At 39.0% G+C, this 23,055-nt stretch overlaps 1 protein-coding gene across 1 annotated transcript in view; it reads right to left on the bottom strand.

Moving 5' to 3' along the window:
* lrrc1 (leucine rich repeat containing 1) overlaps positions 1–23,055 on the bottom strand; it is a 79,770-nt gene that overhangs the window by 34,654 nt on the left and 22,061 nt on the right. Inside the window, exons 2-4 of the mRNA XM_057847849.1 lie at positions 13,221–13,338; positions 7,204–7,282; positions 6,797–6,886 (exon numbers count right to left, since the gene is read on the bottom strand). Coding sequence (XP_057703832.1) covers positions 6,797–6,886; positions 7,204–7,282; positions 13,221–13,338 — 287 coding nt within the window. The remainder of the gene's footprint in view (positions 1–6,796; positions 6,887–7,203; positions 7,283–13,220; positions 13,339–23,055) is intronic.

Here is a 23,055-nt window from a genome sequence, read left to right as displayed (position 1 = left end):
CATTAGCATTACCCTTTAGCGTGGCGAATGTCATCTTAAACTCTCGGGAATTTTTTTTTTTAACATACAGTTCATGGCATCCAGGTGGGCATAATTAATTGAAAATAATGTATCGTTTTCCTGCTGAGTGTGAATTATCATCACTAAGTTGGCGTTGTCTTTGGACAACCTACAAATTAATAATATGTATTTTTTTTAATTACCAAAAATAGTCACTTGCTCTGAGCTTTTCTTGAATGACGTACCCATGAAACTGTGTGATGTTATTTAATCAAAACAACTACAGCAAAGACAGGAAAGGCAGGAGAATCAGAGCCTCACCTGCATATTGAAAAATATATCTATATTTATTTGGGGTCTGACGATACACACAAGTCACGGTTTAATACGTACCACAGCATGGAGCTCACAGTTCGGTAAGGGTTCAGTACAACAGGAAAAACAAAAAGGCTTTTTTACCCTCACATTATTTGAGAGTTATTGTTATTGTTAAGTTATTGTTATTGGGATTGTTGTTTAAAAAAAAAAAAAAAAAAAAAAAAAAAAAAGTAAAATGTGTGACCTATGTTTTGTTTTTGGTTTTTTGGAATGGAAAAAAATCAATTCAATTCAGTTAATATAAACATTTTTGATGTGAAAGATGTTTTAGAATGTATAATGTAATAATGTGTAGATCATGAAAAGTTATGTTAGTTACTTTGCTGAGTAACGAATTACTCTTACAATGAGGTTACTAAGTTACTAACTCAATTTTTTTTTTTTAGAGTAAGATTAACATTACTGCTCACGACAGAACACATTCAGGCGAGCGTTTCGTGATTTGCCCCGCATTATGTCTAACAAGTCCGGAATGAATCAGCCTGAAGACTATCCAAAATTGGGCTCAGAGTATTAATGGGTAAATATGGCTAAAATACACCTTCAAAATTTCATTTAATTCCTTTCACAAATGACAGACGAGTAGAAATTTTAGTTAATGTCTTCTCCAGCTCGAACAAAGTAACTGAAAGAGACTGCCTCCGGGCAGTCTAAAAAGCTTAGCTGAACTGACAGTGTTTTTTCTAAAAACAACTCAACATCACTTTGGCATTGAAGGACATTTAACGATATGATTGATTATAAATTTTACAGCCTTTTATGCATCTGCCATTCTGATTACCATATTACAGTATTATAATTTGCAAAACTGTCAACTCTTAAGAGCAAATACTGTTACTCAAAATCCTGTCAAAATCCTGATTCATGATCCCCACACAACATTCACAGGACTAAGAACCTCAAATAGTTACATCTGGAATAGACGTTAATTAAGTCCGTGTTGATCAATGAGATTTGTTTTGCAGAGACAGACTTAGTCTGATCTGATTCCGCCTTAAGCCCAATGATTCAAACAAAGTCGTCATGTTTGTGCCGGAGACATTTTTCATTAGGCGAAACACTCTGATGCCATCCAACCCCCAGAACATCCATCTTATCCTCTTCGGCGAATCCAAAAGATGTTGTTCCATAAGCGTCTTCATTAGCCTCCCTTCTTGACTTTGAGCGGTACTCAGCTCGCAGTATTACGCAACTGACAAGATATGGAACATAGGGGTATACAAGCTGTACCAAGAGGAGCAAGGTGCAGGACGCTCATTTGACCCGAAAGTGAGTGTTATATTTCATGGCCTTAATCCCTGCTGACTGCACAAGTACATGTTCAAGGGAAGTCTTTGGATGAAAATGACAAAATTTAATTTAACTGTAAGTAGAATGAATAACATTGTGCTATAGGTAGATGTTTGCAACCAATTTTACACAATGTTCAGAATATTTTTTCCCCAAGGATTTTTTTTAAATACCCTCATTTAGATTAATCCTTTGCATTAGAAATGCATAGTATTACATCACACAGTACATTCTTGACTTGACCTATGAACTAGAGTTGCATTTTCTGCAAAGTGAGTCAATTCAAATATACTGTATGTTTAGCTGAGCGGCGTAAAATATATCATCAAAAAGAGAAAGACTTGTTTTTGCATAATGTTAATTGATGTATTGTGTTATGAAATGTCTCAGTTTAACGATATTACCGACCACCATGTCTCAATAGTGTTGAATGCCACTGAGGTCGTCTATTTTCGATATAGTGTATTTTTGATAATTAGGTATGAGTGAGTACAGCTGAGTATGCAAAATTACGTAATCGATTCCTTTTTCATACATTACAAGTAGTCCACAGGTTGCGTCTCGCCCGCCATTTTTTTTTTTTTTCCTTCATTTTTTCTTTTTAATAATGTTGTCTTTTGCTTTGTGATGCATGCTTTTATTTTGGTGCACGGTTGCAGGAAGCATCGAGCCAGTGTTGTCAGTAACACATCACTGTAATCTGATTACTTTCTTTCAGTAACGAGCAATCTAATGCGCTCATTTTTCCAAACCAGTAATTTGATTAAAGTTAGTTTCTTTAGTGTCTGTGCGTTCCTATTTTGTTATTGCGTAATGTATGTAGAATGAAGAATATTGTAATTATGTACTAAGAGCATTTTGAATAGAAATGTTCGTTTCCATGGTAACTGCTCATAGTGACTTCCTGTTTTGGTCTTGAGTCAAACACGCTTGTTTTGGGACTGAGAAAGACGTGTACCAGCGCAGGTGCAAATTCGAGCCAAGTGCAGCCACCTATTGAGATGTGTGAGGGAATGTTGATCTGTGTGCGTCCATGAATGAATGTGAGTATTTTTCAGCGATAGCGTTTCAGCGATAGATTGGAGCTGCTTACGTTGCCGGCTGTTTTTAGTAGCAACGGCGGGTAGTCGTCGCTCCCGCTCGACCTTGCGAAGTCCGCAAGAATTGTTTATATCATATTTGTGTTGCACATTTATGACGTGAGGTGATGTGTTTGTTTAGCATTTTTGGGATGTGTTGTAAGTCCGATAGAGCAGTGTTTTTCAACCTTTTCCGAGTCACGGCACGTTTTTACATTGGAAAAAATCTCGGGGCACACCGCAAACAAAAAATGTTCCTAAATTACTTTCTGTACAGAATATTTAATTATAAAATAATTTATCAGTATTTATACAGTGGTACCTCTACATACGATCACTTCGACACACGATCTTTTCGACATCCGACGTAAAATTTGAGCCGCCATTTGTTTCTACATCCGACGAGTTGCTCGAAATACGACGACATGACAGCACTGCAAACGAACGCACGGTGGATTTTCTTGTGTGAGAAATCAACACAGTTTTCAAAAAAAGTTGATACAGTTGGAGAAACAAGGAAAAAAGTGATGCTTACCTTTGAAATGAAGATGCAAGTTATAGAAAAATATGAGCTTGGGGTGCGCGTCCCTGAACTGGCTCAACAATACAGCTCCATGGTCCTCTTCCGACCACCGTTCGCCACTATTTATAAGTTAAGGTGACAATTATTATTGTGGTAACATTGCCAAGGAAATCGCCAGCTTCGTCACGTTTTTATCATTTATTTAAGAACTTATCCAACACAAAAACGCCCATTGTCTTAAGCAGTTGACTGCTCTCAAGAAAACGAAAGTATTATCTCTACCGCACTGACCTATCTCACTGAGACGTCAGCTTCGCGGTGCGTTCAGGGACAGTAAAAAGTGTCCGCCATATTAGAATCCGATTCGTTACATTATTTACAGGAATAATTATTAATTATTCTTCTTATTATTATATTATTCTGAATTATTTATTTATAACTTATGTTTTTCTATGTTTAATTGCCATTTGTAACAGTGCCAGCAGTATTTATTAAGAATTTAGTGCATGTTTTTAGGCTTTGGAACGAATTAATGGAATTATAATGTATTCCTATGGGAAAATCCTGCTCGACATACGACCATTTCGACTTACAAACAAGGTCCTGGAACGAATTAAATTCGTATGTAGAGGTACCACTGTACTTACTCAGTGTGAAACTTGAGCATGTTAAGATGAACACAAAGAGTGTGAAACTTGAGCCTGTTTAGATGAACACTAAGCCGATATCCTGGCAGGAATCTTCTTCAACAGCTCACAGTCGCTCTGTTTTAATTTTTATAGCAGTTAGGCTTGAAAAGCTCAGAATTATCAGACAGGGGGACTTTAGCAATGTCTCTATTCGCATCAGGGCCGAGCATCTCACTGAGAATGGCTTTGCAGACAGGTGGTATTAATGTCCTTGCCACAGTGTGGAACTTTTTGGATTTAGTAACAAGTTCAGCAACAAGCTAACTAGCTTTGAGGGCTTTCTCATTTACCTTTGTAGTTTTCCTTTGTTATTTACCTTTGTAGTTTTTCTCCAAAAAGTTGCTTGTTTCTGTGCGTTTTCATTAAGGCAAACAAAATAGTCCATAGTTTGATGCAACGGGTTTTTCGAATGGAGATGACATTTAAACTTGCTTGGCACAGCTGCTTGTGTCGCGTACAAAAACTGCTCGGATTTCTAGCCATTACCCACCTTGCTGTCCTCGACAATGTGTTGGAATAAAACAGGGAGGACTGACGATGATATGGATATAATGGAAAGGACACTTTCGTGTATATCTACGCTTGATGAGTCTAATCAAGTGATGTATAGTGGACGTGGTGGAGTCCACATCGTCGCGGACAGCAAGGTGGCTGATGGCTAGAAATCCGAGCAGTTTTTGAACGCGGCACGAGCAATACCTCGCTCATTTGCACACAAACGAAAACTTTCTACCTACTCCTTCCTTTTTCCTAATGCAACTCCGCCCGACGAAGTTTAAAAAAAAAAAATGCAGTTTTGGATAATTTCTCGCGGCACACCTGACGATCTCTCACGGCACACCAATTGAAAAATACTGCGATAGAGCGTAAAGTGCTTAGTTGCCGCAAAATTTTGTGGCCAAAATGACCGCTTGTGTGTATGGCGTACTTCCGGGTTGTACGCGCGCATTCATGCCCACCCCCACTTTTGTGTTTATTGCACTGTGCAATTCATTTGGGTGTTGTTGATTATTGTGCAGTCAATTAGCCTTGTTTTACATTGGCAGGGATATGCTGTTAACCCTAAATTCTAACCGAAGTTTAGAATATTTGATATTATGCTTAATCTTCGAGTTAGCGGGGGTTTAATTAGTCAGTGGAGTTGATTTCATCAAGTTTCATGGAATTTGTCAGTTATTTGTTAGTTTCAGGGCTCCAAAGTGGCTAAGCTAGCGCGAGTCAATGCGGGTTGAAATCATCTCCATCGACTAATTAAACCCTTGCAAATTCGAAGATTAAGCCTTATGAAAACTTCTTCCCCTATAAATTCAGTTATTGGAAAGTCAATTACATGTGATGACATTTTTTTTCATTGTCATTCTTATGTTGAGGCAGCAAAGGGAAAAAAAAGTGGTAGAAAGCAACCGATAAATTATTTTTAAAGTAACTTAGTAACATTGATAATAAAGTAATCAGTAAAGTAACTAGATTACTTTTTTGAGGCGTAATCAGTAATTAAATTACTTTTCAAGCAATCTGTGACAACTTCATAGAGCAGGTAGTTCTTCCAAACGTGAGTAAAAGCTCATGTACACACGAAAAAGAACGTATTTACGCAAATGAAGAAATGCGCACGCGCACACACGAGGAAGAGTGCGTGTGCTCCCACAAAGAAGTCGCGCATCTGAGTAAGAGAGGGAGGCTACAAGCCTTCACTTCTGTGTTGCTTGTGAGGAATCCAAAGAGGCAACACCTGCATATAACACCTTTTGTACGGTTTATTGTGCGTTTTCAATTGTGGTCAAATACTTGGGGCGAAGTTATGTTATTGGTTTTTATGTTGTGCGGACGCTTACTGATATCAGCAGCTAGTTATAAACACAAATTTGAAATGCTGTTATTGAAGATGAAACTGATTTAATTTCATTTTTATTTTAGTTTCATTCTGTTTTGACCTCATGAGCAGCTGAATAAAATCAGCAAACCACACGGACGTCTGACATCGTCATTTTGGAACTTAGCTCGCTGTCTCGCTGGGACTTGGCTCCAACGTCTTGGCGAGGACGGTACAATGACGTATAATACGTTTTTAGAGGGTTATTTGGAGGTTTAGGGGGTATTTAGGGATACTTAACGGGTTAATTCCAACTTACGCGGAAATTTGGGTTACGTCGCCAGCATAGAAACGGAACTCCTTCGAACCCCACGGAATATCTACATGTTTCCAGGCCCAGTTGCTCATGGACCAATTTTAGTATTGAGTATTGCAGCTTGAATCATATAATGTGCAGTCACAAAAAGTACAGGGTTACCTAAGGTGCCTGGAAAAGTATATAGGATATTATTGACAGTTCTTCAAAAAAGTGCTCAGATATTCTCACGAAATCCACCATCTAAAAGCCTAAACTCAATTTCACCTAAAAGTCCACGTTTCCATTAAAACATCCCTTGTGGCAATTTGACCCGAAAGTGCATATTTGCTTTATTAAATCCAATTATAATTTGAAAGGAACAAGAATGTTGGCAGAAGAGCCTATTCTCAACATGCCGATTAGGTGACATCTGACAAGCCCTTTGCTTTTAAAATAAAACAATGAAGGAAAGGTCATACCAGCATAAATTAGATTCAGATCAAATTTGCATATGCTAAGTAGTTAAGAAACACTTTCCTTAGAAGTTTAAAAAAACACACACACAAGGGACTTAAAAAACGGGAAAGAGAATCACTTACTCAATAAAAAAAAAAATAAAAAAAAGAACGTTAAAAACATTTTCATGCTCTCACTACAGATCTTACTACAGATATTTAATTGTGCTCATTATGTCAGAGCAAAGATGACACTGGTGCAATGACTTACTTTCCAATGTTATCTGGTAGGACTTGCAATGAGATGTCATTGATAGAAAGGCATGTTAAATTCCGGAGCTCTGGAAAGCTTTCAGGTAGCCTGGAAGAACAAATACGCAACATTATTCTGGTATATGTGTCAAAATCTAGTTCATGAAGCACCAAGCAAACAGCAGTGTCTTATATAAAGAAATATGTATATCTAATCTGTTCTGGTCTCCTAAATAGACTATTATTTACATATTTTTCTACTTCTCTAAATGTGCTTGACTACCGTATCTTTCAACCTATTAGAGCTTGTCAAGCTATGTCATTATCATCTTTATTACAGCACATCAACAGCTTCAGCACTCTCTGTGGTCACAGAAACAACAGCATAATTGTTTTTTGTATTTCTGCAAATTACTGTCAAATTACCTTGTTAATGGATTCCCACTGAAATCTGCCACTTGGAGGGCCCTGCAATGTGAAATGGTCTCTGGGATTTCCATTATATCTGCACAAAGGAAGAGCAAACCATGCAAAGAAAACAACATCAATAAATGACAGTAAGACCCCCCCCCCCAACAGAACTTCCCATGACTTGTTCTTTTAGCTCAAAGATAATGCTTCTAATTTCCATTTTTTTGTGTGTGATGCTATTCTAAGCACATTTTAATGACACTTGTGATTGTGGTTATTGGAAATCACAATATTAAGAAAAACTGCAATTTCTGGAGAAATTATGATGGGGCTTTGCTATGGTAGATACGGATGTAAGACCAACCATAGACTTCATAATGGTATTGACGGGTTAGATCGGTCATGCACTGCGCCTTGCCTTCAAGTAGGGGGCCGCCTACATCAATAGGAGCTAAACACACGCATGCAGCGATCTAACGCCGGATTTCTGTCGAAAAAGTACGAAAGCTGTACTGCACAAACAGGAAGGATTGTCTCAGGAGTGATTTGTTCGAGGATTCAAGGTAATAATTATATTTTTCGTACCATGCATGCATTTTTACACCTTTTGAAAAAAATCAATTGGAGAAATTAACCGCTACTACATTGGCATCATAGTTCGCAATATTTACGTAAAATAAATATTAACAGCACTTTTTTTTTTTTTTTTTTTTGCTTTTAACCAAGAATCAGGACTGTTTTATGTCCATATCTATAAAGAATATGGGGATTTAAGCATTTATTCACAAGAATTTTCACCGGAAAAGCTCTGTCTACATAAGGCGGTCGCTAGCTACATTCACCAACAGACTAGCATTGTGCTTCCACATATTTACATAAAATAAACGCTAACTGCACGTTTTTTTTTTTTTTAACCAAGAATTGAGACTGTTTTGCATCCATATCTGTAAAGAATTCAGGGATTTAAGCATTTATTCTCAAGAATTTTCAACGAAAAAAGGTCTTTCTCAGTGACTCCACTCAGTCAGCTTTGACGGCCTCGTCAACAATGCAGGCCCTCTATTTATCGGCCCCGCGCCCCGTGCCCGGTAAATACATTATGAAGTCTATGGTCCAACCCAGTTGATTTGGGGACATTTCGGGGACACGTCCTGTTGATATCAGGTCACTTCCTGTTGATTTGTGGGAATTTCAGGGACACGTCCTGTTGATATCAGGTCACTTCTTGCTGATTTGGGGACATTTGTCAATGGGATCGACTTCCTTGGGCACAAGATGAATGTCAATGGGCTGTCATGGTAAATGGTCACAAATCACAAGGACCTATGTTATCCTGCCATTGAAAACGAATGGGATATTTGGACGTACATGGCTGTCAATAGCATCCCATTAGAAATAAATGGAAAAGTTTTTGGCGAATTTTGCGGGAAGTTTTTGCCTAATTCTGTACACAACTTTTATGCCCCTTACCATCTTGGAATTTTTGAAAAAAATATGTGATTTGGTCAACAACTGAATGACTTTTTTAAAAAAACAGCATTTACGAAAGAACAGGATTTTTTTTTTTGGGGGGGGGGGGTAATTGAAAAAAAAATTCCTGCATAGCGCAAAAAATCCAGTTGGTTTGATATTTGAACGGTGCAGGCTGTGCGTCGCACACAAAAAATGCGGAGAATAAGATTATGAAAGAAAGAAGAAGAACAAGAATAAAGTTGAGGAATTTTACTTGCTGGGCCTTTGCATTGCAAAGTCCCATTTAATTAAAAGGTTGGTATCAATGTTCTTTCTTAGCTACGCGCATACACACTCTCGCAATGCTTGCACATACTAAGCGTTCAAGAAAAACTATGCAGTGCACAAAATAAAATTCAACAGAAACCTATTGTAGCATCACTAGGACTACTGTCAGCACAGCAGTGATGAGCGACACTCCTATTGGAGCATTCTTGACGGCAGCGCAACGCTCCCATTGGTTGGTTACTACACGTGATTGTATAAAGTTGTGAGGTGCATGATCTGGGTGGGTGCAGAGAAAAATTAAGAGTGAAAAGTGAGCTAGACTACTGTGTTGATTTACTGAAGCAACTTCCCAATGCCAATTTTTGCAAGCGTTGCAGTATTATTTAATATCTAATTTTAGAACTGATATAATCTAATTTATTAAATAAACAAAATTCTTTTCGGTACCATTTTGCAACGTAACTCAATGAGCAACCGTTGTCTAGCCAATAATACGATAGTTAACTTACGCAACGCAGTCAAGTAGTATTGACAGTGTTGCGCATATGTGCCCTGCCCATTCGCGCCATGCAGGTTAAATAACTAACAACAGTGCAGCAGAGTTAAGAGATGCAAATGCTGAGCCCTCATCATGGTGAAAGGAATGGGCAGCGATACGTGACATTTTTTGTTTGTTTTTATTTTTTTGTTTTTTTAACTTGTCCTGTATAGCTGCTGGGACACATAGAATGGGAATCTTGAATGTCTTTATTGTCTGAACAGTTTTAACGTGGGAGTTTGATATACTCCCATTGTGGTTGTTCATTAGGTTTTATGTATTTATTAAGTCACCCATGCCACAACTGGACCTTACCCAGGCCAAAGCAGGACTCTTCCTATGGTTAAAGCAGGATTCCCACATATAACATAGTACACATCTCATGAATGAGATTTTTGTCTTTTTCATTTGAAGGGGCCAAATCAATTATATTAAAAAGTAAACTAATGAAAATTTCTGCTGTAATTTCATTCTTTTAATAAGCCATTTGACTTGCTATGATCCAAGATTTTGAACGAGCGTGATACTGGTGTGTGGCCACAGCGTACACATTTGATGTTGCTCACAGTGGTCCTCAGTGTGCTCAGGGAGCTTGTGTGTCTGCTCAGACACATGAAAAATCAGAGGGAACATTGGTTGGTATTGCCACGCTTGACAAATGGTGTCCCGGGAGGCAGAAAAATAATTGAGACTAGGCCTGCAAGCAGGACTGAACGGGCCCTCGCAATCTAGCGCAACTCGGACGTCACGCAACTCGGACTGTGTGCAGGTCAGGGTGGTGGCAGATCCTCTTCTCTAATCATCTCATTAGAACCTAACATGCTCGAAAGTCGCCTATTTACATTCCCACACCCAAGAGATAAAACCCCCTATTGGAGAGAGTACTACAAAAAAGGAGCCACTACTGAGCTGTGCAGCCAAGCCCTTATTCAAAACTAAAATTAATCTTCTAACTGGGCCATTTCAACCAAGTGTGCCAAATATTGTGGCTCTATAAGCTGCCTGAGTCTCTGAAAAAAAATATTTCCTTTAAATGGCGAACAAAGGGTCGTCACGGCAACAGACAGAGACACGTGGACATGGGCCGTAAATAAGTATTTTAATAGGTCTTGAAACTACAATGACCAACCTGAAAAGAACTGGACATGTATTGGAAAAACGAGTGACTTTCTATTGCCACTAGTTGGCGCTGTAGGGTTGATGCAAATGACCCCTACAAGGCCCTTCAGGGTATGACTCTCAACAAGCACGGGAAGTTTGGCGCAGATATGTTGTATATCTGCCGAGTTATGACTGTTCAAAGTTTTTGGAGAGAAAAATTGTTGACAGTCATTTTCACTTTCCTGTTTGGACTCCTCCGCTTCAACGAAACTTCAATATTTTTCATCAGGCACCTGAACACAGGTCTTAAGGCTTCCCTTATGCAGGTTTGAGGTAGATTGATTTTTTCCCTTTAGAGGAGGAGTGTGTCCCGTAAAAAAGGGCATTTCCTGTTCCCACTAGGAGGCGCCAGGCACAAATGGTAAATTTTCAATCCAGTCCTGCTCAGGCTGGTATACCTCACACACATGCCAGATTTAAAATAGATTGAACATTGTATGAGGGAGTTATCAGTCATTTTCCGAATTCGGTGTTTTGGCGAAAAAATGGAAGAATTTGGCGCCCCGCCCAGGTCAGGCCCGTGAATGAAAACACACCATTTTTATAACTTAAGATTTCATATGCCTCATGAACAGTCTCGCCAATTTTGAGAATGATCAAACTAATTCCCTTGGTGCCAAGGTGTAAAATGTGCACACTGTAAATCGATAAAAAGTTCACATTCAATCCAAAATACCCGATTTCCTGTAGGATTTGGAATGTGTGTGCAAGAGACTTTTTGGAGCAGTTTTGCACAAAGTTTTGACTCTCCAAATTTCATCACTCTATGTTAGAAAAACCTAAATGGAGAGACCTTTTTGAAAATTTCAAGGGGGCGCCACTGAGCCATTTTGTTAAAATTTTTTCGTAACGTTGCAAGATTATCGAACGTTATCCAAAGCCGCATGTATGTGCAAATTTTGGTGAGTTTTTATGCATGTTCAAGCCTCCAAATGTAAACTCCTACTGTGAACCGATAAAAATTTCACATTCGATCAAAAATACCCGATTTCCTGTTGGATTTGGAATACGGGTGCAAGAGACTTTTTGGAGCAGTTTTGCACAAGGTATCGACTCCCCAAATTTCATCACTCTCTGTTAAAAAAACCTAATAGGAAACGCCTTTTTGAAAAATTCAAGGGGGCGCCACTGAGGCATTTTGCTACATTTTTTCGTAACATTGCAAGATTATCGAACGTTATCCAAAGCCGCATGTATGTGCAAATTTTGGTGAGTTTTTGTGCATATTCAAGCCTCCAAATGTAAACTCCTACTGTGAACCCATGAAAATTTCACATTCGATCCAAACTACCCGATTTCCTGTTGGATTTGGAATATGGGTGCAAGAGACTTTTTGGAGCAGTTTTGCATAAGGTATCTACTCCCCAAATTTCCTTGCTCTATGTTGAAAAAACCCAATAGGAAAGGCCTTTTTTAAAACTTCTTTCTGTCGCCACTAGTTGGCACTGTAGAGTTGATGCAAATGACCCCTACAAGAACCTTCAGGGTATGACTCTCAACAAACACGGGAAGTTTGGCGCAGATATGTTGTATATCTGCCGAGTTATGACTGTTCAAAGTTTTTTGCGTGACAAATTGTTGACGTTCATTTTCACTTTCCTGTTTGGACCCCTCCGCCTCAACGAAACCTCAATATTTTTCATCAGGCATCTGAACACAGGTCTTAAGGCTCCCCTGATGCAGGTTTGAGGTCAACAGATTTTTTTCCCTTGGAGGAGGAACCTGTCTCGTAAAAAAAGGCATTTCCTGTTCTCACTAGGGGGCGCTAGACCTAATGGGTAATATTTCAATGCACTCGTGTTAAGGGTGGGATACCGCATATACATGGCAGATATGAAAAAGATTGAAAGTTGTGTCAAGGAATTATTAGCCATTTACTGAATTCGGTGTTTTGCCGAAAAAATGGCCGACTTTGGCACCACGCCCAGGTCAGACCCGTGAATGAAAACACACCATTTTAGAAACTTAAGATCTCATATGTCTCCTGAACAGTCTCACCAATTTTGAAGATGATCCAACTAACTCCCTCGGCGAAAAGGTCTCAAATGTGCACCCTGTAAATCGATAAAAATTTCATATTTGATCCAAAATAACCGATTTCCTGTTGGGTTTGGAATATGCGTGTAAATGCTTTTTTGGAGCGGTTTTGGACAAGGTATAGACCCCCCAAATTTCATTGCTCTACGCTGACAGACCCTAATGTTATAGGCCAATTTTAAAATTTCAAGGGGGCGCCACTGAGCCATTTTGTTATATTTTTTTGCAACGTTGCAAAATTATCGAAATTTACAATTTTCCGGACGTATGTGCAAATTTTGGTGACTTTTCGTGCATGTTCAGGCCTCCAAATTGGCCGTTTTCATTTGCCCTGAAAAATAAAAATAAAAAAAATAATCCTTTGCAAAACAATAGGGCCTTCGCACGCTTAGTGCTCGGGCCCTAAATATGCTTCCCTAAAATATGCCTGAAAAAATGAGGAAAACATGATTTTCCGGATGCATGGGACAATATGTTATGGCGGTATGTTAGGTTGGTGATCCTGCCCTGGCTCAGAAAGTAATCACATAATCAAAGTTTGCTTTATAGCACTTACCATTTCGCGATACATCCAACTCTACCAGTTGCATGAAGTTGGCTATTTCTGGAGAGATCCTCTGGATTTCATTGTCACTCAGGCTGAGTTTTCTTAGCTTCACCAGCTGGAAGAATGGCTGTAAAGAATAAAACAACAACATTCATTTTTGTACTCGAATACGTTTTAGTGCCACACTAAAAAAAAAAAACGATATGAGAATGAGGTTGAAATCATTTTGGGGGAAAAAAAAATTCTGCAAGTATCGTTTTAGTTACATAAAATGCAGTTTCTGGAGAAACTGCGATTGTAGCTTTGCTTTGGCATGTAAACCCCTTGGCGTCACTTTCCGTTGATGTCTGTCAGGTCACTTTCTGTTGATTTGGAGACATTTCAAGGTCACTTCTTGTCGATATCAGGTCATTTCCTGTTGATATTTTGACTTAAATGGCGGTCTATGGCATGGACGCACATGACTGTCAATGGCATCGACATGCATGGCGTCAGTTGAACGTCATTGGACTGTAATGGTAAGTTTTTGGTCAAAAATCACAACCACCCATGTTTTTCTGCCATTGAAAATGAAGGGGAAATTTTGGCCATTAGAAAATGAATGGAAGTACGTACATGGCCGTCAATGACATCCCTTTAGAAATGAATGGGAAAGTTTTTGGCAAATTTTGGGGGGAACCCTACATTTTTGGCAAATTCTGTATACAACTTTTATGCCTACTACCATCCTGAAATTTTTGATGTATGATTTACGTGAATATGATAAAAACATTGTAGGATTGGATACATAGTGTTTCAAGTTGTTTCAAAAAACCCTGACACGAACGGTAATTTTAGGGGGAGTCATTCGAAAGATTCCCTTCATCGTACGAGAATAGATCGTGATTGCCGTGGATGGTGAAATTCCCCAATTTTTAGCCACACTTGTCAGGGACATAGAAAAGTTAGCGAGTAGAAAAGAAGTACTGTTAAGCACAATGTACAGCATGTACTGCATTTTAATAATGGACAAATCTGTACATGTCATCCAAGAAACTGAAAAAGGAGAAATCAATATTATACAGCATTCATCTGCCCTTTGCGTCGACATTGACTCTTCGACAAAAGAGGCTGGGGACCTTCATTTGACCTTGCCAGGGATACAAAACATGCTCCAAAGCTACCAGCATCCACATTTCATCGGGAGAACGCATTGAGAATAGGGCTAACTGATACAATACTAGTATACCGTTATTGTATGGCTGTCCAGATGTGAACATTTACATAAGATTTCAATATTTGAAGGTCATATGGGATTCATAGAACTGTACTTACATTCGTAACTTTCGCTACATGCTGCAATGTATGTACGTATGACCCCCGGCTTGACACTTCTCGAAAAAATTTATTCATTTTCGTATTGGGATTTTAATTGCGCAAAGGCAGGTCAGAAACTTTCCTCTTGCTCGTAACACATACTATTGGCGAGTTGGCCCTTTTTGAATGACGTACGTCATAGGTTAATACAGCACACCTAACTTCGGTACAGTTGCATTCAGTGGATGTCTCTCTATATGTATGCCCAATGATTAACTGCACAACAGTCAACGGTGTTGCCTGCTTTTTGCCGTAAGTCACCTGGGATAGGCTCCAGCTCCTAGTGACCCTGAAAAAGATAAGTTGTATGGACACTGAATGATGAATGAGGTGTTGTGATGATCAGGAAGGTCATTTTGTTTATTTGCAAGAACGTTTACGACAGATGACTTTAGGAAGCCCAAAGAGGAGATTTACTGATGTGTTGAGGGAAGATCTGCAGATAGCCGGAGTTATAGGAGAGTAAGACTGCAACAACTAATCGATTAAGTCGATTAATAAACGAGTTGCCAACTAATTCGATAATCAATTTTTGCCGGCAACTACGAGCAGTCCCATTTGGGTCCTTGTTTGTGCGTAATGTGAGGCTGCGCGCCAGTGATTAGCGCGAGAAAGAGTCCACTGCTACAGTCAGGTTGGGTTGCTGACTCAATAATATTACAACCGCCGACAGTTAGATTGGCTTTTGTGTTGTTAGATCCAGCATGCCTCCGTCACAGGTGAGCAAAAGAAGCTACTTGTATTGTTTGTATTCTTTGTTGATGAGACGTGACTACTTAGCACGAAGCACTAAGGTAGTTAGCGATTATGCTAATCAACGTCTTTATTGTCTGTATTGTGTTTTGGAGAAGCAAATTAGCACTTGAATTATTGTTAGATAGTAAAATTGTTTCTTTTTTTAATTTTTTTTTTTTTATAAAGAAACCACACATATAAACCCAATAATATAACAGCTAGTCTCCTTTCAATACAAACACCCATTCGAACGGTAAATTGTCATACAATTAATATAACAGCTAGTCTCCTTTCAATACAAACACCCATTCAAATGGTAAATTGTCATACAAGAAAGTGGGCTTTGAAATTGGATTTGGATTGCATTTATGAACAAATGTTGGATAAAGAAAACTGATTAATTAGTCTGCCTCCTCAGATTCAATAAGCAGCACTTTTTTTATTTGACTAAACAGGAGTTTCTCCGTACACAAATCAGACCAAATTCTTATGTTTTATACTCAGAACTTTTATTTTAAAAAATCTAACAAGTTTTATGTACTTAAAACAGTACCGTTGTAGACTACAGTTAAGTCGGGAAGCTATAATAAAATATTATTTTTGAAGGAAATAGTCATCCATTCTGTCTTCATTGTTACAGTGGTGTGACATTTGATGGTGATTTTATGCAGAAATGTGAAATTCCAAAAGGTTCAGATACTTTTTCATACCACTATAGTTACAATATGCCTAAAACAATTCAAGTTTAATTGTGAAGGTAATTGAAAAAAGTGACATTCATCCGATTGTTTAATTAATCGTCCGATTATTTGATCTCAAAAATGATTGTTGTTGCACCCCTACTCTCTCTATACATGCATGCCCAATGATTAACCGCACAACAGTCATGGGTGTCGTCTGTTTTTTGCCCTAAGTCACCTGGGATAGGCTCCAGCTCCCAGTGACCCTGAAAAAGATAAGCGGTATGGACACTGAATGATGAATGAGGTGTTGTGATGATCAGGAAGGTCATTTTGTTGATTTGCAAGAACATTTACGATGGATTACTTTAGGAAGCCCAAAGAGGAGATTTATTGATGTGGTAAGGGAAGATTTGCAGATAGCTGGAGTTAGAGGAGAGCATGCAGCGGTTGATGGAAGTGAATGTTTTGTTGTGACAGTTCCTGAATAGGATTAAGTCGAACAGCAAAGAAGTCTACTACTGATGAAAATCACTGGTCCAGCAGGTTTGCATGAAATTGAAAACAATCATTCAAATTCCTATTGTTAATGCAAATGCATATATGGAAGAAACCATGTTTCAATCTATGGTTCATCTAAAATGGCTACACTGAAGAACTCCAATCAATACAGAATGCAAATTCAAATCCATCCCCTTGTGCATTCCAATGCATTTTTCTTCAAAGTAAAAATATACAGTATGCATTAGAAAAATAAACCGAGACCGAAACTAATTGAGAGCTAGAACCAACTTGCACAGAGAGCAAGCCAACTGGCAGCAGGAAAATGTAGTTAGTGCATGCACGTACTTGATCCGCCTCACAGTAACCAGCAGCCTGGCCTGTGTAACTATTTTTTTTTTGTTACTGTAACCCGAGTCTGTTCTGTGCCGCCCCGCGGTCCGCTCCCACCTCTGACTAGGCTGGGACGCGAACCCGCGCGCCGCGACGATTCTAGTCGGCAGGCAAGCTCGGTAACCACTGCGCCAATAAAGCTCGAGCCAACGGCGCAGCCGTTAGCGACCTTACATGAAGGAATCGGCGGGGAGGTTTCCACGTGCTACAACGGATACACTTTCTGTGTACCCGTTACACTCTCCCCCCGAAACCTTCGCTGCCGATCCCGGACGAGCCCCCATTTGTAACCCGAGTCTGTTCTGTGCCGCCCCGCGGTCCGCTCCCACCTCTGACTAGGCTGGGACGCGAACCCGCGCGCCGCGACGATTCTAGTCGGCAGGCAAGCTCGGTAACCACTGCGCCAATAAAGCTCGAGCCAACGGCGCAGCCGTTAGCGACCTTACATGAAGGAATCGGCGGGGAGGTTTCCACGTGCTACAACGGATACACTTTCTGTGTACCCGTTACATTACCATGACTAAATTTGACTTAATATTAGTATTAGTATTAGGTAGTGGTCAGTCACAGGAAGGGGGGAAAAAAAAAAAAAGGGGGAGGGTTTGGTGCAACCGGTTATGTTGTACGGGCCTCAGGACTATAGGGGCCCCTGAATAACCCTTAATTTATTTTACTTTACATTCATATAAGTTTTTTATTTAAATCATTGATGAAATATTATGTTCTACTCAATATATACTTAAAAAACGTAACATATTAAAATTTTTTTTTTTTAATTTTTTCCTTTTTTTGCACAACACCCCCACCCCCCCTCTGTCTTAACAGAGAATGGTTTGACCCCGCTCTGGCACACTCAAGGCTACACTACGAACGTGCCCTGAAGCGACAAATTAATATCTGTCATTGTTATAAACTCTAAACATGACAAGCCATCATAAATCTGGTGCACAGAAAAGGGAAAGAGATGAACGAGAAAAAAAAGGACATTTTTAAAAGGGGGACAAGAAGCCAGAGAATTAGGGCAAAAATTGGCTGTGGACAGTGATGTTGGTAAGTGAACAACAGCCGCCAACACTGCAGGCATAGCACTTTCAGTTGTATTGTTTTGAAGCCTACATGGGACAATAGATGGAAATTAAATAATTTGAAAATTTACACTGTCAATGCTTGCAAAGCGTACCGCATATGTTGTCGCGACAAGCCGGTGGCAGGGGTGGAGTGGGGTGTGGGAGCCCTATAATGGTCTCTTGTCCCTGGGCCCCTGCAAGTCTGTTGACAGCCCTGATTATACTAAAATATTTATATTTGTGTTTATCCGAAATAATAATTTATCACAAACAATGACGCAATCATTTACAGTATAGATATATTTTCTTTGAGTAAATGTCCTTGTTAAACTAAAAAAATTTTAACCTGTCAATCGTTAACTGGTAGCTTTTACTACTTTATCAATGCATGTTTTGTACTTAGAATAATGTTGTCTATCATAGTTGTGCTTTAATTTTTATAGTTTTATAATGTTTTTATCTTGCTTTTCCTCAATTTTGTAGTCCATTGTGTAGGGGTGTGACAAAATATGAAAATGGTGATATATCCTGATACTTTGCATCCCAAAACGTTATCGATACGCTCAGGCCAAGAATCGAGATATCGTTTAAAAAAAGGTGTCTTTGTTTGAAAAAATAATACAGGTAGTCCCTGGGTTATGATGACGTACCTGACTTATGTGATTTCAACTTTGCGACGCCAGAGTCTCGTCCGCTCTTTTGTCTCCAGTGTTTTTTTGTTTTTTTAAGTCACGTAACAGTAGAGGTGCACGACAATTATCGGTCAGATAATAGGAATTATGACGTCATTCCAATAAATCCAATAACATTGCATATTAACGGGCCAATTAATATTTCATTTTGACACGGTGTCGGTGGATTGGAATGTGTGCATTTGTTTCCACTCCTGTTTTTCCAGTATGCAAAGTTTTGTTACTGTTCTAGAAGCCTTATTTATCCATCACTGAGTGATGAACCTTACTATGGCAATTAAAAAATGTTTGCATTTTACAGTGTTATGTTTACAAGTTATTGAGAGGCCTTTTGGTTATCGATAGGCTTGCTGTCCTATAATTGCCAGGTTAAGAAAGTTCTGCTGGCAAAGCACAATACCTGTTGGGTTTATGTTTGTTTTAGTTCTGTGCTTATTGTTCAGGGGAACACATCGTCAATGATATTGATTGATTGATTGTGATTGACTCAAATTATATTTACGTGAAAAAATTATAAGGGCACTTTATTTGAAGTCAAACCTGTTTGTCTTTTTTTTTGTTCATTATAATAATGTTCATGTCATCATGACTCTCGGCCATGTAAGCAATGTTGAAATATTGCATATATGGAGCAGACAGAAAACCAATCATTTTTTTATTTTTTATGACTGTTGTCAAGTCCGAGACTTCCTAAAAAGCCGTGTTCAAGGCAAGCTAGGCGCTAATAACACACAGCTGCACCGCTACCGTAGCGTCTCTCTCGCTTTTTGATGACGTAATTGCTGCATGAATTCAGATTTGAGAGACTGGACAGTACAGACTGCCGCGACAGTCTGGAAAAATGTGGCCCAGATCGGATTTGAACCACATACGAAAGTGACCCAGATTGGATTTGAAATGGTCCAGTTCTATGTGACTTGTCACGTTCAGACCGTCAAGTTAATGCCTCACTCGAGTCGGAAAAACACGAGAAAATTGGATTCATGCATTAAGACCTGTAGTATGAACATAGCCTATGAGACGCATCAGACACTGCTACCGCCAAGTTTTTTGTTGTTGTTTTTTTTTTTAATTGCTTCTTCCTCTACGCACGTGACATCAGCGTGTTGTCCCGCATTAAAAGTAGTCCGGGTGATGAACGTGATGCTTAGAGCTGTCAAAATTAAACGATTACTCGAGGTGAATAAAATTACTCTGATCAGTTTTTAAACTCGAGTTGCTCGAGTATTCCTTTCAGCTCTAGATCAGTGGTCTCAAACCTTTTTTGCACCATAGACCGGTGTATGTGGGCCTTTTTTTTCACGGACCGGCAATTTGTGGCAGAAAATGATAGTAAACATGCAGGGAAAATGTCACTCACCATACACCGAATCAATCGTTTTCTAACAGCGGCATCTCCTAAAACTTTTGGGCAAATATCCGTGGTCGCAAGCATAATGAGTTCTACTCCAATGGCGTACCGCTAGCAACACGTCACTTCCGCTCATTAATATTCATGACATTAGCTACTGTTGCTAAGTAGGGGCAAGCCACCGTTCGTCCCTAATAGGAAATCAATGGAAATCGTGTACCAAGGAGAAGTTTACAGAGCTAAAACTACAAATTCTCTCCGAAAATGATGTGCCTGGTACCAAATTCACTGGCAAAGATGTGGAAGAACATAAAAATGTTCAGTTAAAGAGATGGCTTGAGTGTCGAAGGCTGAAAAAGAGTAAAAAAACGAGCCGACCTAAGCATAGCCTTAGCTTTTTTATCGACGCGACTGACAATGACATTCTCCTGTTTCAACAAGCTATCCTTTACCATCAGCCCTGTCTTTCTTATATATCCTCTGGTAGTCTTGCGTCTCTTACCGTTCTTGGGGGTAATTTAGTTAGCTTTGTGTAGCGATCGCAAATGCTACTCAGTGACAGCCAACAAACACTTTTTTAATTGATAACATCTTAATTCTATAATTTATTTACACTTCCCCCTTACTAAAGTTGTTATATATACTAGGGCTGCAGCTATCGAATATTTTAGTAATCGAGTAATCGACTGAAAATTCTATCGATTAATCGAGTAATCGGATAAAACAAATATATTTTTAGGTGAAGAGCAATTATAAATATACATGAGAAAACAAGACATTTCATCTAATTTTGAACCATTTTCAGTCAATCAATGTCTTTATTTTCGATGTATATTGTTGAAAACAGCCAACAATTGCATCTCAGATGTAACTAGAATTTAAAAAAAAAAAAAAAAAAAAAAAAAGACTAATTCACTGCTTTCACTCAAAAAACTTTAGATCTTATTACAAAAAAATATATATACTGTATATCTTACCTAAAAATGCCGTTACGCTTGATAACACACATCACTTAAAAGTTTGGATTTTTTCCCACGTCTTTCAATTGAATTTCTCTTTGTGTCAAGCCATTTTTAAGTTCTAGTTAAGTTTTAAGTTAGTCTAAACTGCAAGTCCTGATAGGATTTTGAGTTTTTGCAGTGTTCAAAATAAATGTATGATACAGGCTGTATTGGAGCACATTAGCACCAGTGCTACTTGGTGTTTTATCCAGCAATGACTACTGAGCTAAAATTGATAGTTAGCATGATTAAGTTTTTATTTTACACCCTCATCACTCCACAATGCTATGTTATGTTAAAGCCTGTATGTAAGACACGTTAGCCAAGCATCGACAGTGGTCATAATTAATAGAAACCTAGCCCTCCGCAGGGCTAACGTTACTTCAGAACAGTAACGTTAATCTTATTTATTAGCGCTTAGCGCTCTTTATTAGCGCTTAGCGCTGTACTGCTTTAAGATGGCGGCTGTTTACTAAAGCTGCTCAGACGCGGCCGAGTCTGCCATTTAGCATCTAGTTCAACATACATGTGATCTCTATGAGACGCATGAGACGCTACCTGTAACGACGTAGCATCGTGCGGGCTAGTATTTAGCAACGTCGGCGTCGTTTGTGGCGGCTGTTGGCTGCAGTAAGTCCCCCCCCCCCCCCTTCTTCCTCTCCGCACGTGACAGCGCGTTGTCCCGCATTAAAAGTAGTCCGAGCAAAACGTGATGCTTAGAGCTGTCAAAATAAACGATTACTCGAGGTGAATAAAATTACTCGGATCAGTTTTTAAACTCGAGTTACTCGAGTTGCTCAAGTACTCGTTTCAGCTCTAATATTATATATATATATATATATATTTATATATACATATACACATATATATAAAACAAACGGTAACAGTGGCATTCAAATACCATTGTAATTCTTTTCAGGTCATTCATTGTCAGACAGAAGCAGTACGGCACAATGTTACGCTAAAAAAATAAGTTAAAAATATAAAAATGGCTTACCTCTTTGTACTCTGAAAGACCGTGCCAACCCAACAAAATGTTTACTGCATATGAGATGTGAATGGATTCACAGAGCTGGTGTTAAAGTCCTCGCAAGTTGATTCGGTCTTCACATTTTTTCCTCCCAAGTTTTTTGTTTCCAGAAACGTATGAAGAAAACATCCTTCATGTGTCGTAATGTCTCGAGTCGATTCTACAAGTTCCAAAAAAGCAATGCGTGATCGGCATGTTCGTTTTTGAAAGATTACCGGAGAAAAGTAGCACAAATTACTTGTTACTATGCGAGGGCGGGTCTATAATGTCCCACTTCGGCTTTATTTCCGCTTTACGATGCGACATCACGGTCTAAAAATAGCATGCGTGCAGTACGCCATTGTGAAAGGTTTCTTAGCTTTAGGAAAACTGTTCGCCATGAGGTATGATGCTCCCAGTGCGTTTGCTTTTGTTGCGTCGTTTGCTAGCTTTTAGCCACATATTAAGCAAAATGGACTTGGTTGTAGGCTCATCTTCTGGCTCAGCAGGTGACCTTTTCCCTGTAAAAAAAGCCATCTAAAGACGTCGCCGCCAGCATCACATATCCAACAGCAGCTAAAGTTACTGTTTACATTGGCTGGCGCTGGGCTGCTGTAGGTGTGCAAACACCCTAAGTAATTGCGGCCAACCACTAGATGGCGACCCACACAAATCTTTACTCTTAAATTAATCTCCTTTATACATTTAAATTACTATGGCATTTCAGAGTATCTTGACTGTTAAATGCCAGAAACTTCAGCTGCCAGTGAACCAATGCAACCAAAGAAAGAAAAGCATGTGCATTTATTACAGTATAAACATCTGACGTCTGAATCTCAGTCTGCTTTTGAAATGCAAAACTTTAAAAATAACACATTAGTGCTAATCCATGACCCAAGCTATATTTCCACCTGCACTTTTCTATCTGGCTGATGCAAGCTATCTGTAAACAGATACAATAATAACCAAGAGTATATTAAAATTGGAGAGGGTGTGGGGGTGACAGTATCTGTGTTGCTCTGTGGTGCTCTAAAACAGTCAAAGCATACAATTTTTTTT

Source organism: Corythoichthys intestinalis, chromosome 10 (assembly GCF_030265065.1).
Source record: "Corythoichthys intestinalis isolate RoL2023-P3 chromosome 10, ASM3026506v1, whole genome shotgun sequence".
Classification (NCBI taxonomy): Eukaryota; Metazoa; Chordata; class Actinopteri; order Syngnathiformes; family Syngnathidae; genus Corythoichthys; species Corythoichthys intestinalis.
This window is presented reverse-complemented; position numbering and strand designations above follow the sequence as displayed.